Source organism: Chlorocebus sabaeus, chromosome 15, assembly GCF_047675955.1.
Source record: "Chlorocebus sabaeus isolate Y175 chromosome 15, mChlSab1.0.hap1, whole genome shotgun sequence".
Taxonomy (NCBI): Eukaryota; Metazoa; Chordata; class Mammalia; order Primates; family Cercopithecidae; genus Chlorocebus; species Chlorocebus sabaeus.
The window spans coordinates 92,563,406-92,581,301 of record NC_132918.1 but is presented as its reverse complement, the minus strand read 5'-3'; the positions used below and the strand labels follow the sequence as shown (position 1 = coordinate 92,581,301).

Sequence of the window (17,896 nt, the reverse complement as noted above, 5' to 3'; positions counted from 1 at the left end):
TTCAGTGTTAACCATTATTACCGAGAGGCGGCATGGACTGTGCTCACAAAATAGGCTTTGGAGCCAACCTGCCTTGTTCTAATAATAGGATTTTAATCCTGCCACTTACTATTTAATCTTAGTAAACTGCTATTCTCTCTGAGCGTGTTTCCTTGTTCATAAAAAGAAAAAAATGGTACCTAAAGAGATTGCTGGAGAATTAAATGAGTAAATGTATATAATGTACTTAAAATAGTGCCTGGTACATAATAAGCACTCAATAAGTTTTAAGTATTATCATCATCTCAATAATTCGTTTTTCCCGTAAGTCTTCAATACAGACTCTCTAGGCCAGCTGGTATTTCCTGCAAGTACCATTATTTTAAATCTGCAGATCATACAAGGTCATTCCTATTTCCCATCCTGTTTAGATTTCCTCAGCCTGGATCGAACCCCCTTTACACCATCATCCAGTCTATTCTTCCTGGCTATAGCCTACATACTCGTTCTTCAGGGTCCCGTATCATTCCTTTTTGAGGTCAATTCTGATGATACCTGTTCTCTAAGTCTTCTATTGTCTTGAGTATAAAACACGCACTTTTATTACAAGCTGTCTTATTTTGTTTTTTTCTGTGATAAGGTCTAAGCTGTGCCTGGTGGGCAGGGCTTGTATTTTATGCATCTTTATATTCCTTGTACAACCAGCATTCCATAAAGGTCTTTCAAGTCAAATGGACGGACAAAGTTAGGCTTTCAGAAGTCTAGGTTTGCCTCCTGATTATGAAAAGAAATTTACTATCAATGACTACATTGCTTAATTTTCCTACACCTGCAGCTTCCTCATCTATGAAACCTGAACACCTCCAAAAGACCTATGAAGAATAAACCAATGAAGTATTTTCATTAGTTTCAAAAGAACTATATAAAAAATTTTTATGTAGTAACAAATCAGGCAGGGATTTAAGGGAAAGAGAAATGGTTGGACAAATTAGGAGAAACAGTATGGGTATTAGATGACTTGCACAAAAAGACAATGACAGAGATAAAGGAGGCCAGGAGAACATGGCCATCAGCACAATAACGTTCTTACAAGGGGTGAAAAGGCACAAAAGAAACATCTCAGGGCAGACGGAAGGTTCTAAGGGAGGGATTAAGAGAGGTACCTTTGTGAACTTCTGGTTGTAGGAATATTAATTTTAGTATTTTTGCTATTGGTCAAAAGATTTACCTACTTTTTGTTTTTTTTTTTTTGAGATGGAGTCTCACTCTGCCGACCAGGCTGGATAGAGTGCAGTGGTGGTGATCTCAGCTCAGCTCACTGCAACCTCTGCCTCCTGGGCTCAGGCAATTCTCCCACTTCGGCCTCCTGGTTAGCTGGGATTACAGGCATGCACCACCACGCCCAGCTAAATTTTTTTATTTCACTTGAGACAGGATTTTGCCATGTTGGCCAGGCTGGGCTCAAACTCCTGACCTCAGGTGATCCGCCCACTTTGGTCTCCCAAGTGCTGGGACTACAGGCGTGAGCCACCATACCCGGCCAGATTTGCCTACCTCTTGATAGAAAATAATAGACAAGGGAACTTGTTGGATGAAGAGGAATCAGGTAAGAAAGAGTTAAACATCATCACCAAGGGTCTGATACATTCAGAAAAAAATAATTTATCAGGTAAAACAGACATATGCATGGTACTTAAAGAAGATGGTCTCTAAAGTATGAAATACAGAAAAGTCTTTAGAGGACAAGAATAATTCATTTAATCATTCAACAAATATTTATTGACGATTACTATGAGCTAAAACCTGCTAAGGTCTAGGGATACAGTAGTAAGTAAAACAGACATGGTTCTTATCTTCATGGAGTTTACAGATAAATGATAGACAGATATTAAGTAAACAAAATTACAAACAATTATTTAATTATGAAGAAAAAAATGATTTCAGAACAAAAAGATAAGTAATACAGGTAAAATAAAATGTCATTGTTTCAGGCGCTACTATAGAGGCTGCAAAATATTAAGAAATATTAACAGGGTTGTTAACTGAACGTGTGTGGAGAACAGAAAGGAACAAATCAAAGTTCCTGCAAAGGATTAAGCCTGTGAGGCTAGCAAACTTTTGTTATTTACTAAAGCAAGGAAGCTGGAGAGAGGTCTGAGTAACAGTTCCCATTTGGAGGGCCTTAACTCGTTATTTACTAAAGCACTATCATTTCATGTGACTGATCTTAACTATGACACCAGAAATTGAGGAAATGCCTGCTGGATAGTAAAGTGACATGTCCAATGATGGACTGCTAAATAAGAGGAAGGGATTACTGTTAATAAGATAATCACTTCCATCGTCCTTATGCAGATAGACACAAGTAAAAGAGACACTCTATTTAGTCAAGATTCCTTATAGAGAGAAAAATGGTTGACATTTTAATTGACAATAAAAACCAACAGGCTTGGCCAAACAAATAAGCACTTCACCTCTCAGCAGCTTGAACAGTGTCATTCAAAGGACTCACTTTGACAAAGTCCAGGACAGCATCTCTCTGGATCTGTTTGGTCCTTATTTTCTCCTCTTCATACTGCAGGGCAGCGAGCTGAGCCTCTCTCCGAGTGCGCTCTACTAACTGCTCCCTTCTCCGATGAAGTTCCAGGTCTGGATGTGACAGCTGGACCCAAAGCATTATTGTGCATATCAAAGTAAAAACAAGGATCACTTTACCAATATTCCCTATCAATTCAGGGAACTACTGTTGACCCATGCAACTTTTGCTTTGAAGTCACCTAGCATTTCTTTACATGTGTTTATTGCCAATCTTTTCCCATCTTTGCACCGTTCTTATATACATTAGGTTGGTACAAAAGTAATTGTGGTTTCTGCCATTGAAAGTGATGGAAGAAACTGCAATTACTTTTGCACCAACCTAATACTATAAAGCTATCACGAAGGTAAAGGTTTTCTATCTAGTGTCCAAAAACACTGTTAGCAAGTATCACGTACATATGTTACATTAACTGAGACAGCTGGTAATGCTTAAATATATCTGGCAATTAATGGCAATTTAAGTATTATAAAAGAATAATCATCTTAGTTTAAAAAGCAAAACTAAATAAACATAACTACTAAAAATTACCTGATTGTGACTTGCTGATAGTGACAAGAGAGAAGATGGCTCAACTGGAACCCTGATCCAAAAAAGAAAACAGAAAAAAACTCTTCAATAAAAGACAAACAGATGTATAAAAAACAAATGAAATTTTTATTGTAAATGTAGCTTTCTATTAATCAGCAGCAAACCACCTAGTTAGCATTGAAGGAGTAGCTGCATTTTGTAAACCTACGCCCAAGTCATTAAGTGAAACCAGAGGAAAATCTGCCACCTCCAGCTCACGTTTCATGTGGTATCACTATGTCAGCCAATAACAATAGTTAACTGAGATCACTTTTCAAACAGTATCATTTCTTTGTAACATGAATAACTATTATCTTCGTTACCACCGTGATTAAAACAAGATACATGTAAACTGAGATCCTTTCACACAGAGAGCCATTTTATCAACAAAAATCTAGAATACTACAGAACCTGGTAACTGTATTTATAAAGCACACCTGCTCTTATTTTCAATCGATGAAGTAATTTTAACACAGAAATAAAAATTCTGGTTTTTTTATTTTTAAGAAAAATACGAAACCCTTTTTTAATGCTTAAAAAAACAACAAAAAAGTACGACTTCCTCACTGTTATCAGTGTTAATTCTTGTAGTTTACTATTTATCCTTTTCCTGAAACAGATTTCATTGTTCAAGTCTCTGTAACTCATCTTTGTGTCTGAAACTAAAACTGGCAAAAGTAGTGACTGTCTGACATTTAGGACCTGGCCTCTGAAACTATGATGACGATTAGCCTATCAGGCTGATCTAAAGGCACTGAAATCAGTGTGCCATTAGGGGAACAAAAACAAAATCCTGCCATCATTGCTCACTGCAGTCTTGACCTCCTGGGCTCAAGCCATCACGCCCAGCTATTTTTAAAAAAAATTTTTTGTAGCAATGCCGGTCTTAGTATGTTGCCCAGACTGGTCTCAAACTCCTGCCCCTCAAGCCATCCTCCCATCTCAGCCTCCTAAAGTACTTGGATTACAGGTGTGTGAGCCACAGCGGCTAGCCTTTTTTTTTTTTTTTTTTTTCTTTTTTTGAGACGGGGTCTCACTCTGTTGCCCAAGCTGGAGTGCAATGGCATGATCATGGCTCACTGCAGATTCGACCACCTGCCTCAAGTGATAATCTCGCCTCAGCCTTTCGAGTAGCTGGCCTACAGGTGTGTGTCAACCAACCCAGGCTTATTTCTGTAGTTTCTGTAGAGACGGGGCTTTGCTATGTTGCCCTCAAATTCCTGAGTTTTCAAGTGATCCACCAACTTGGGCCTCCCAGAGTGCTGGGATTACAGGTGTGGGCCACCGCACCCCGCCCTGTTTACACACTTAGAGTAACAGGAATTAACTGCAACTTTCTCCCTGGATTGCTAATTTCACTGTTAAAATTTCCCATAGCTTTTACTGGCCATCTGTAGATGAACTGAACCAAAACACAGAAAGGACCAAATAGACCGTCTGAAGTCTGTTTATGTGCCCTAACCTGAACACTATACTTTAACAATGCTTATCAATCTTTGTTTTGTTTTGTTTTGAGACAAAGTCTTGTCCTGTCGCCCAAGCTGGAATGCAGTGGCACGATCTCAGCTTACCACAACCTCCGTCTCCCAGGTTCAAGCGATTCTTCCGCCTCAGCCTCCTGAGTAGCTAGGATTACAAACATGTGCCAGCACACCCGGCTAATTTTTGTATTTTTAGTAGAGACGGGGTTTCACCATGTTGGCTAGGCCGAATTTAATGAAATGCAGTCATTGAATGCCTGACCTCAGGTGATCCGCTCGCCTCAGCCTCCCAAAGTGCTGGGATTCCAGGCATGAGCCACCGTGCCCAGCTGCTTTTCAATCTTTTAATACATATCCTCTTTTTACGTATGTTTTTTTCTTTTCTTTTCTTTTTTTTTTTTGAGACAGGGTCTCATCTCACTCTGTTGTCCAGGCTTGAATGCAGTGGTGCGATCTCAGCTCACTGAGACCTCCACCTCCCAGAGTTAAGCAATCCTACCTCAGCTTCCTGAGAAGCTGGAACTACAGGTGTGCACCACCATGCCCAGCTAATTTTTGTATATTTTTGGTAGAGATGGGGTTTCGCCATGTTGCCCAGGCTGGTCTCGAACTCCTGGGCTCAAGCAGACCACGCACCTCGGCCTCCCAAAGTGCTGGGATTACAGGTACATATATTCACTTACCCTCTTTTTACAATACTTCTTTAAAAAGCCAGTCAAACCCATTGTTTCCACTTTATCTCATTATTGTATTTTGTACCCAATCCAATCCACATCCTGTCCTTACAATTTCACTAAAACTGTTCTTTCTTTCACCTCACAAGTTTGTCAGTGATCTTGACAACCCCAAATCTAATACTTGTTTCTTAGTCCTCCTCTTATTAAACCTATCAGCAGGGCGGGGTGCAGTGGCTCACGCCTGTAATCCCAGCACTTTGGGAGGCTGAGACGGGTGGATCATGAGGTCAGGAGATGGAGACCATCCTGGCTAACATGGTGAAACCCCAACTCTACTAAAAAAATACAAAAAATTGGCCAGGTGTGGTGGCGGGCGCCTGTAGTCCCAGCTACTCAGAAGGCTGATGCAGGGGAATGGCTTGAACCTGGGAGGCGGAGGTTGCAGTGAGTCAAGATTGCGCCATTGCACTCCAGCCTGGCAACAGAGCAAGTCTCCGCCTGGAAAAAAAGGCTATCAGCAGTAAGTGATGTTGTTCATTCCTCTCCATACTTCTTCAAACACTGTTTTCAAGGCCAGGCACAGTGGCTCATGCTTTTAATCCCAGCATTTTGGGAGGCCAAGGCGGGAGGATCTCTTGGGTCCAGGAGGTCAAGGCTGCTTTAGCTATGATGACACCACCGCACTCCAGCCTGGGTGACACAGACCGTGACTTGAAAAAGCGGAAACAGCAGCACTGGTTTCATTCAGCCTCTGGGACACCGCCCTCTTTCTCCCATCCCCATGACCACCCCTGCTCCGTTTGTTTTTCTGGTTGTTCAAGCCCTAATTCTCGCCACCTTACTCCAAACTCATAAATCTAACTGCTTACCTGATAATTCCACTAGGATGTCCTGCATGTACCTGAAATAGAACTTAACCACAGCAGAACTCTCACCTCACACCCCAGATGTGTCCTGCTTTACTCAGGCTCCTGGGTGTTTCTTGAATACACCAAAAGCATGTTCCTACCTCAGAACCTCTACCTAGAATGTTTCACCCCTAGACCGCCATAACATTTGCTCTTTTTCAGGTTTCTACTGAAATATTATCACTGCATCTAACATTACTTTCACTCTTCCCTCACCCTACCATCTCTTTTATCCTGCTTTATTTTTCTTCATAGCACCTAGCAGTACCTGAAATATACTTGTTACACGTATTTGTCTACATCCACTAAAAAGTAACTCTAAAATATCAGGGATTTGGAACAGAGACAAAACCATTATAGTGCTTAAGAAATATTGCTTGAATGAATGACAGTAGCACCCTCCCCCCAAAAAGCGTAGAATATTGAGACATAAAAAACAAAATGCAGGTAACACACATGTATCTCCTCTAAATCTTGAACTTACTTGAGCTAAGTAAACCAGACTTTTCTCTCTTCAGGCAGACTTTTTTTTTTTTTCTTTTGAGATGGAGTCTCGCTCTGTTTTCCAGGCTGGAGTGCAGGGGCACAATCTGGGCTCACTGCAACCTCCACCTCCTGGGTTCAAGCAATTCTCCTGCCTCAGCCTCCCAAGTAGCTGGGATTACAGGCCTGTGCCACCACACCAGCCAATTTTTTGTATTTTTAGTAGAGACGGGGTTTCACCATGTTGGCCAGGCTGGTCTGGAACTCCTGACCTCAGGTGATCCACCTGCCTTGGTCTCCCAAAGTGCTGGGATTACAGGCGTGAGCCACCGTGACCGGCCAGTATAAGGCAGACTCTAAGCTGCCTTCTCTGTTTTTCTTTATTTACAAAATCACATAATTAATGTAAGTAGCTTTTCTGGCTTTGTCTATGTAACATGAAACAAAAAAACTTTCAGGTTTTATCTAAATGTTAATTCTATATTGCTTCTTATAGAAGTTATAACACACTTTACAGAACCTAGTCTGATATGATCATGTCTCCTGAACTAAAATGCTATTCAAATTATAAGTAGGACCCATAATTTTTTTTTTTTTTTTTTTGAGACGGAGTCTCGCTCTGTCGCCCAGGCTGGAGTGCAGTGGCCGGATCTCGGCTCACTGCAAGCTCCGCCTCCCGGGTTCATGCCATTCTCCTGCCTCAGCCTCCTGAGTAGCTGGGACTACAGGCGCCCGCCACCTCGCCCGGCTAGTTTTTTTGTAGTTTTAGTAGAGACGGGGTTTCACCGTGTTAGCCAGGATGGTCTCGATCTTCTGACCTCGTGATCCGCCCGTCTCGGCCTCCCAAAGTGCTGGGATTACAGGCCTGAGCCACCGTGCCCGGCCTTTTTTTTTTTTTTTTTTAAGACAGAGTCTTGCTGTCACCCAAGCTGGAATGCAGTGGTACAATCTTGGCTCACTGCAACCTCCACCTCCAGGGTTCAAGCAATTCTCCTGCCTCAGCCTCCCGAGTAGCTAGGACTACAGGTGCAAGCTACCACACCCGGCTAATTTTTGTATTTTTAGTAGAGATGGGGTTTCACCATGTTAGCCAGGCTGGTCTGGAACTCCTGACCTCAGGTGATCTGCTGGCCTCGGACTCCCAAAGTGCTGGGATGACAGACGTGAGCCACTGAACCCAGTCCATAAAAAATTATTTTAACAATTTTTTTAAAATGTAATTTTTGCTAGTTTCAATTTCAAATTTACATAATCCATCTTGGCAAATACTACAAAACATTCACACTTTTTATGTATTACATCTCCACATGTTTATTATCTCCCAGTAGGGTAGACTCTATGTGGGTAGGGGATAGGGGAGTGGTAGGTGGGAAGAAATATGTGTGGTGGATGAGGGTAGGGGAAGAGAATGGGAGAAAAAAAGGGGTAAGCTAGCTTTCCTTTTCGGCTCACTAGCAGAGGATTCCTCATGCTCACTCAATGTTTTTGAGTTGCTGTAACTGACAGACCACTGAGGCAGATTCTTTTTGATAACATGTTATTCAGATTAAAAACAAGTCTTGCTCGCCTGAGAGCTATCAGTCATTAAGAGGTGATTTTGTCTTTTTAGGTTCTAATTCAACATTCCACTTGAATGGTAGCTCCAAGATGGCAGGAATTTTGACTAAGCTCACAGCTACATCTGGAAAAGAACTTGGCACATAGTAGATATTTCACAAATACCTGCTAATTAAAAACATGAAGTATATATTGATCTTAGAGCCTAACTGGTTACTAGGATCCAGTATGGAGTTCTTATCCAAGGACTATGCTAAGGTCTAGTATTCTGGAACCCCCAGTTAAACAGTAATCATGGCTGGGTGCAGTGGCTCACACCTGTAATCCCAGCATTTTGGGAGGCCAAAGCGGGAGGGTTAGTACTTCAGTCCAGGAGTCTGAGACTAGCCTGGGCAACTTAGAGAGATTTGTGTCTCTACTGAAAATAACAAACAATTTGCTGAGTATATAGCACACGCCTGAAGTTGCAGCTACTCCAGAGGCTGAGGTGGGAGGACTGCTTGAGCCTGGGAGGTAGAGGCTGCAGTGACCATGATCACAACACTGCACTCCAGCCTAGGCAACAGAGAGAGACCCTGTCACGAAACAAAACAAAACAAAACAAAAAATGTAATCCCAGCTTTAGTTTCCAGCACTGCGGCAGACTAAACATCCTGAATGACTCTTCCAATGGAAATAACCAAAATGCTGAATAAAACAAAACAAGCTTTTAAAATGTATTGCTAAGGTGCCATGAAAATAAAGAATCCACAGACTTTCAAAAAGAAGTAAAAACAGGAACTCTGGACTAAGATGTGGTAGGCAGACTTTCGTCTTCCATGACCTCCGTCCCTGGCCTTACTCTAGTGAATATTGCTGTATTACATTTTTAAAAGGCTTTGCAGATGAAATTAAGGTTACTAATCAGGTGGCCTTAAAACAGGGAGATTATCCAGGTTGACCTAATATAACCACGAGCCCTTAAAAGCAAAAGACTTTGGGAGATGCGGCAGAAAGGGAAGTGAGAAAGATTCCAAATATAAGGAGGATTTGACCCATCATTCCTGGTTTAAAGACGGAGGGGGCCATGAAGAAGGAATGTGGGTGGACTCTAAACACCACCCACTGGCAACCAGGAAAATAATGGGGACCTCAGTCACGGGGACCGGTAACTGCATCAAACTGAACTCTGCCAACATGTAGGAGTGTGAAAATGAACTCTCCTCCACAGTCTCCACATGAGAATCCAGGTCAGCTAATACCCTGACTTTGGCTTCTAAGTAGAGAACCAGGGGGCCTGCCCAGGCTCTATCCTCCAGAAGGGTATTAATATAATAAAGAGGTGTTGTTCTAAACTGCTAGAACTTTATAACACAAGCAACAGAAAACTAACACATAAGGTAACTGAGTGAAAAAGCTAGCTTTTATTGTGAGGGTTTCTACTAAATCCTGGAGCTCTCGAGCTATGATGGATGCAGGACGTGAGACAGACAGGAGATAAAAAACGCAGGCCCACTCAGGGTAGGGAATGTAACTGGAAACTCCTGCATAAAACTGGAATCTCAAGACTATACTTTCAATAAAAGGGCATATGGCAACTGAAAAGACATTCTGAAATAAATTTCGAAGCATATAAAATTTAATTAAATCTCCATTAGTTAAGTGGCAAGAGTATAAATGTCAAAGTTATGTCTTTTTTCTCCCTACATATTTATTCCATCTATATTTCAGTCCCCCAAGTTAACTTTAATACCCTGTCAAGTATAAGAACTACGTAAATTTACTATAACTTAAGAATAGGCATATCAAGACTTCATAAAACCAGAAGGCAAAGAACTAAAGGATGAAATTTCCAACTACTGCGAAATACTTCATGGCAAACATTCTGGAATTCAAGAATGAGAAGCAGTGCTCTAAATGATCAAGCTGATTTTCAAAATATTGTGGTTTTTTTTGTTTTTTTTTTTGAGACGGAGTCTCACTGTCACCCACGCTGGAGTGCAGTGGCGCAATCTCTGCTCACTGCAACCTCCGCCTCCTGGGTTCAAGAGATTTTCCTGCCTCAGCCTCCCAAGTAGCTGGAATTACAGGTGTGTCCCACCACACTCAGCTAATTTTTGTATTTTTAGTAGAGATGGGGTTTCACCATGTTGGCCAGGCTGGTCTCGATCTCCTAACCCCAAGTGATCCGCCCGCCTTGGCCTCCCAAAGTGCTGGCAGTACAGGTATGAGCCACCGTGCAGGGCCTAATTTTCAAAATATTCTGAGAGGCACCAAGTACAGTGGAAAGATCGCATGGAGACAGGACTGGCGATACATATCACTGTCTCTGCCTCTCTCTCTGTTATCCAGTCAAAAATGTAAGTTAAAAAAAAATTAGGACTCGCCGGGCGCGGTGGCTCAAGCCTGTAATCCCAGCACTTTGGGAGGCCGAGACGGGCAGATCACGAGGTCAGGAGATCGAGACCATCCTGGCTAACCCGGTGAAACCCCGTCTCTACTAAAAAATACAAAAAACTAGCCGGGCGAGGTGGCGGTGCCTGTAGTCCCAGCTACTCGGGAGGCTGAGGCAGGAGAATGGCGTAAACCCGGGAGGCGGAGCTTGCAGTGAGTTGAGATCCGGCCACTGCACTCCAGCCTGGGCTGGACAGAGCAAGACTCTATCTCAAAAAAAAAAAAAAAAAAAAAAAAAAATTAGGACTCTCGAAACTCATTGTTTTTGTTTTTTGTATTTTTCTGTGTTGTGTTTTTTTTTTAAGACAGGGTCTCACTCTGTTGCCCAGGTGGGAGTGCAATGACACAAACTGGGTTCACTGCAGCCTCAACCTCCCAGTTCAAGTGATCCTCCCACCTCAGCCTCTTGAGTTGCTGGGACCACACGTGTGCCCCACCATGCCAGGCTGTTCTTTTCTTTTTGTAGAGGGTAGAATGATGCTCAGACTGGTCTCCAACTCCTGGGCTCAAGCAAGCCTCCCGCCCTGGCCTCCCAAAAGTGCTGGGATTACAAGTGTTAGCCACCATGCGCAGTCCTGAAGTTCTTTTAGCCCTTTTTATGCATGAATCCACATAGCATCACCACAAAGTCTCATTGCTGGCCCAAGTATCTTCAGATGAATTAACTGTGTAGGTGATGATTTAGATAGTGTCAATTTAGAATCAAATCAATTTTCACTTTTTCTATGGCATGAGTACAAAAAGCATACCATCATTCAGTTCTAAATATATGCTATCGAAACATCTTTATTATACACAGATCTGCATAAACCCAAAATTATTTTAAGCTCTCATCATTGAGTTAAGACAGAAATAAATTAAGTAAAATTGGTTTTTCAAACCTGTTTTGATGTAAATATCTTCTCATATCTTCTGTTTTTTGAAACTCCCTAATGGCTACTGGCTTTACTGGTGAACCCTAGGCCAAAGGATAGAAATAAATAAATTTAATATATTAATCCATAACACTGTGATTACACAGTTCACATCCAATTTGTCATTTAATTTGTATATTACATTAAAAAATACTTTAATAGACTCTTCAAATGTAAACTTTAAGTGTAAAAGCATCATATGCTATACTGCTGCTTTAATAAACAAAAATGTTCACAATTCACATTTATTTTATAAGAAAGTAGATTTCCTTCTCACTGTATTATACACATTACAGTGACCGAGCACAGTAATATTTACTGAATAATAAGATGTTAGAATTGGAAAGGAACTGAAGAGGCCACTAGTACAGACTTCCATTGAGGACAGAAATTCCCACCTACCCTACACTGACATTTGCTCAGTTTCTCTTGAATATTTCTGGTCATAGTGAGTTCACTGGGCAGATTACATTTCTTTATTGATCCATCACCACAAATTGTCTCTTATCACACTCATACAAATAGTCTTGGGTGTGTTAGTGACTATCAAGATAAAACAAAAAGTAATTTCTATTTATGGTAAAATACTGTATTTAAAAGAAAAATATTACTGGCAATTTTACTTATTTATGAACTAAAGAGTAAAAGGTCAATTTCAAAAAGTATTACTGAGGAAAATTAAACTGGTTTAAAATACAGACCACACACAGAAAAATAAAACTATAAATCAAAGGTAGAGGATTAAAGGTTATCAAAGGAAAATCTACAGAAGCAATACAATCTTGTTTCAACCAAAAATAATCATCAAAATAGTCACCAAGGGAAAAATAAGAAAACAATTTTTCCAAAAAGGATATCTACAAATCAAACATAAAACTACTTATCATCTACCTCCAAGAAACAGGTACATCACATGTCACTAGAAACTTTCGGTGAGTTACTCCAAAGGGCTAACAACTCACTGTCTTAAAGTCTGGACATGAGATCCCAATAATAAACTACAATTCTGCAACTCCGATGCAAAAATAATTTTTCTAATTTTAGTGAACACACCATTTTACAATTTTTGTTTACTTAGTTAGAGACAGAGTCACTATGTTGCTCAGGCTGGTCTCAAACACCTGGGCTCAAGCAGTCCTCCTACTTCAGCCTCCCGAGTGGCTGAGACTACAGGAATGAATGAGCCACCAGGCCAAGCTATACCATTTTAACAAAGAAACAAAAATCTCTCCTAGGATGTTGTATCAGTGACTTACCATCCTAGTTTTTTTATTTGGTTGGTTGTTTTTTGATACGGAATCTTGCTCTGTCACCCAGGCTGGAGTGCAGAGGCACAATCTTGGCTCACTGCAACATCCGCCGCCCAGGTTCAAGCGACTCTCATGCCTCAGCCTCCAGAGTAGCTGGGACTACAGGTGCCCGGCATAACTCCCAGCTAAGTTTTATTTTATTTTTTATTTTTATTTTTTTAGTAGAGACAGGGTTTCATCACATTGGCCAATCTGGTCTAAAACTCCTGACCTCAAGTGATCCACCCGCCTCGGCCTCCCACAGTGCTGGGATTACAGGTGTGAGCCACCATGTCCAGCCCCATCCTAGTTTTATGATACTGCAATTATCTAAAATTATTCTAAGAGGTACATGAAATTTTCATGACAAAATGAATGTGTCATTCGTTTAATTAAAAAAAAATCATACCATGTTCAGATAGGAATGGTCTATGTATGTGACAAGTATTATAATAAAATTAAATAATAGTAGAGTGTTTAAAATCTCACATAGGTTAGTTTTTAACAATCCATTTTTAGATAAGTGTTCAGGAAAATAAAAAGATAATTCTTCCCTGGTTGTGAAACCATCTAAAATAATGCTGCCTCATCATATTTTCACAGACGCTAAATTTTACGAAAGCTTTATGACACAGAAGTCATAAAGACTACCATATGTAATAGGCAGCCAGAATTTAAAAAATATTATTACAAAACAAACAATATAATGAATTAAAGAAATGATACTATCATTTTTCATAGTAGTATAATAGGCATTTTTACTTTTAGTAAAGATACTCCATTTATACAGCCTAATTAAGCATAACATGATCAAAAAGAAAGACCAGGAGAAAAGGAAATGAATTCCTTTAAGGATTATAATGTGTCATCATTCATTTTAATTTTATTGCAAAACAGTTAGGTGCCCCTTGCTCTAGCAGCCTGAACAAGTAGTTTCACCAGTCATCTGGTACACTGCTATCTCTGGGCTGTAAGACTTTGACTTACATAATTTTATCCAACTTTAAATACAAGAGTGTCTCTTTACCAACAAAACACACTGTGTTCAAAAGTGTTCAGACAAGAAAAATCAAAGCTCCTTTTTAAAAAAAAGAATGATAATATTGGCTGGGCACAGTGGCTCACACCTGTAATCCCAGCACTTTGGGAGGCTGAGGCAGGCAGATCACATGAGGTCAAGAGTTTAAGACCAGCCCGGCCAACATGGAGAAACCCCATTTCTACTAAAAATACAAAAATTAGCCAGGTGTGGTGGCGCACGCCTGTAATCCCAGCTACTCAGGAGGCTGGGGCGGGAGAATCACTTGAACCTGGGTGGCAGAGGCTGCAGTGAGCCGAGATCATATCACTGCACACCAGCCGGGGCGACACAGTGAGACTCTGTCTCATTAAATAAAGAATGATAATATCACTCTACATGTCCCACTTGAAATGATTATTCTCTATTTCTTTTTTTTTCTTTCCTTTTAGCTGTCTCAGACCAAAGAGATTATTCTCTATTTCTAAAAGGCTAATACATCATTCTCTAGAAAGGACCCAACTGTTTCTCAAATAATCACTGCTCAGAGCCTGAATCCAACTCCAGACATCAACATCACATCCACTGAAGTGAAGCCATTTATTACACTGACAAGACAGACTGAAGAACGCTATTCTACCTGAGACCCTCGGGGAGCTGGCGGAGATTCTGCAGTGGCTGAATGCACATTTGTTTTCTAAGGCAATTCAACGTTCCCCTTAAGAGATACCCAAGAATTTTAATAGCAAACAATTTATGTTCTGTGTGACTTAGCACAAAAGCTCCAATATAATTCAGCATATTATAAAAATTCTATGGTTAAGTCTGCATGTTGCCACAAAAGTCAACTTTTTGGTTTAACTGTTAATTAACTACTGACCAAACTATGATTTATCAGTTAGTAACAATATAAAAGCAATAAAAACAACAATGAAAAGCATCACTGTATTTTTCTTTGTACTTTCTTCGAAGGCCTTAACAGTACCTAGACTTCTCTTTCTCCTTCTGCAAAATTCTGAAATCTGTCTTCTTGTTTGAAAAATAAACCTAAAGCCTACTTGAGACTACTGTCTGATGTTTCTGAATAAATCTCAACAATTCGGTACTGAAATTAGAAGTGAACATAATGAAAACAATTAGGCTTAAGTCAACAAATCACTGATACAACAAAACTTTATACTATTATGAATTATTTTTACGAAGGGATAGCAACATATTTAGGCTTCAACCTAGGTACTACCTCATGAGAGATTCGCCGTTGTTCAATATATGCCATAAACTGTGAACTAAGGCTGTCTGAGTCCGGTCCCTTGGGCTGTCTCACCTCGGCCTCTTCTTCCTCTGCCGTACAGCTGTCTATGAAGTCAATCTGATCCAGATCATGTTCCACTGTATACACCACACACACACCCACACACGCACACACACACCAGAAAAAAACATTCGAATTAGACAGCCAATAAAAGACATTTACTTATTTCCTTTTCCCCAAGATTTTCTATTTTGAAAGTGGGAGGGATGATAAAAACTTTAAATTACTTAAGTCTTTTTTTTACCCATTTTATGTCCAAGGTTGGTGGCTCACGCCTGTAATCCCAGCACTTTGGGAGGTGGAGGCGGGTGGATCACCTGAGGTCAGGAGTACGAGGCCAGCCTGACCAATATGGTGAAACCCATCTCTACTAAAAATACAAAAAAATTAGCCGGGCTTAGTGGTGCAGGCCTGTAGTCCCAGCTACTCGGGAGGCTGAGACAGGACAATTGCTTGAACCTGGGAGACGGAGGTTATAGTGAGCCGAGACCGTGCCACTGCACTCTAGCTTGGGCAACAGAGCAAGACTCCGTCTCAAAAACAAAAAAAAAGTAAATAAATTTTACTTATATTTTATTTTGTTTTGTTTTTCTTTTTTTTGAGACAGGGTCTCACTCTGCCACCCAGGCTGCAGTGCAGTAGTGCAATCTTGGCTCACTGCAACCTCTGCTTCTCACGTTCAAGTGATTCTCCTGCCTCAGCCTCCCAAGTAGCTGGGATTATAGGTGTGCACCACCACACCCAGCTACTTTTTCTATTTTTAGTAGAGATGAGGTTTCACCATGTTGGCCACATTGGTCTCAAACTGCTGTGCTCAAGCAATCCGCCCACTCTGGCCTCCCGAAGTGCTGGGATTACAGGCGTCAGCCACCGAGGCGGCACCTAAGTGTTTATTATTTAGTTCATGGTCACTCACAAAAATAGGCTCCAGAAAACCTTAGTCCTGGTTCACTAAAGAACACAGTAATTGATGATAATTATTGAAATAGAGACCTCTAACATTTTTCTTTGGACAGCTCCCTACTGTTTTAAACACAGTAGTTTGAGTTTGTGAAACAAAGAGCAAGACCAGTTTTTAAAGACTGAAAGGCACATCTTTGTGTTTTAGGTCTGGGGCTTATTATCTCTGGAGGAGATAGCAGGTGGAAAACTGAACATAGTCAACTCAAAAGAAAGTAAAAGGCCACACACAAAAAAGGGAAAAGGTAGGAGTAAACTGGACTTGAGAAAGAAAAGAGTTTCTGACTACTATCTCCCTTCCAGTAATTGTTGTCAATTAAACAGAAACAAAAAAGATCAGAACAAAGATTGTCCTATTTGGAAAACTATCTGCTAGAGGTCAGCAATGTAGATATTTTATAATAGTTTTTGGATGGGAAGGGATTCATTTGACGAATTTTTTCCTCTCAAAATGCTTTAGGGTGAGGAGAAGTATATAAATTATTTTTAGCCACATCGTTCATCTATTAAGTTTGGGAATCCCCCATTATTTTTAAGTTTAAAAGTAATGAAACAACTACTTAAAATGGCACACTAGAAAAAAAAACTTGCTACTAAGACAGTTTCTCCAGAGACGCATTAAACCACAACCTGTTACTTTATGATGTTCTACAGGCTGCCTAAAAATCGCAGTTGCTGGAGCAGTGAACCTGGAGAAGCCTCTTTCTCAAACTAGTCTTCTAACTCATTTATAAATAATTCTGGGAATGCAATTAATATAAAATGAATTATGAGTTATTAGAGTTTTATTAATAGCTAAAAAAGATGAAAAGGTTACAAGTTTACATCCACATTAGAAACCAGGTAAATAAATGCATTTTTTAAAATGTGCTAACACTTGTCTGACTAAATACATGTTTATATTAAGACCATTTCTGAAGAAAGCAACTTTACTTCTTCATACAATCTAGACAAGTGTGGCCAAAGAGAAAAATAACACAAGCCATAAAGGTGAACCACATACGTCATTTGAAATTTTCTAGTAGTCATATTTTTTAAAGTAAAAGAGGCATCATTAATTTTAATATATTTTACATTATCCAATATGTCTAAATATCACTTCAACATAAATTCAATGCAAAATATTACTACTTTATATGCTTTTTTTCAAATGAAGTCTTCAAAATCTGATGTGTGTTTTAAACTTACAATACGTATCAATTTGGAAAAACCACCTTTCTTTTTTATTTCCTTTTATGAGACACAGTTTCATTCTGTTGCCCAGGATGGAGTGCAGTGGCGCGATCTTGGCTCACTACAACGTCTGCCTCTCGAGTTCAAGTGATTCTCCTGCCTCAGCCTCCCCAGTAGCTGGGATTACAGGCATGTGCCACTATGCTCTGCTAATTTTTTTTTTTTTTTTTTTTTTTTTTTTGGATTTTTAGTAGAGATGAGGTTTCACCATGTTGGCCAGGCTAGTCTCAAACTCCTGACCTCAAGTGATCCACCTGCCTCAGCCTCCCAAAGTGCTGGGATTACAGGTGTGAGCCACCACGCCCAGCCTAAAAAAACACATTTCAAATACTCAATAATTACCACACGTGGCTAGTGGCTACCATACCAGCACAGATCTCAACATTATTTTAAGTCTTAAATAAACTGATGGAGAAAGATACCTCATACGAGAAAAACACTGAAAACTACTGAAATGTAAATGAAAAATGGTAACGACAGGAGGAA

General features: G+C 40.2%; 1 protein-coding gene across 11 annotated transcripts in view; it reads right to left on the bottom strand.

Annotated features, from left to right (window-relative positions):
- LRCH3 (leucine rich repeats and calponin homology domain containing 3) overlaps nt 1-17,896 on the bottom strand; it is a 120,863-nt gene that overhangs the window by 54,751 nt on the left and 48,216 nt on the right. For all 11 annotated transcript variants that reach the window (XR_012095637.1, XM_008009714.3, XM_073023803.1 and 8 more), the window contains exons 9-12: nt 15,146-15,294; nt 11,566-11,642; nt 3,107-3,158; nt 2,492-2,641 (exon numbers count right to left, since the gene is read on the bottom strand). Coding sequence is in view for 10 of the 11 variants with exons in the window: in XM_008009714.3 (XP_008007905.1) it covers nt 2,492-2,641; nt 3,107-3,158; nt 11,566-11,642; nt 15,146-15,294 (428 nt within the window). In the remaining variant the exon portion in view is untranslated. The remainder of the gene's footprint in view (nt 1-2,491; nt 2,642-3,106; nt 3,159-11,565; nt 11,643-15,145; nt 15,295-17,896) is intronic.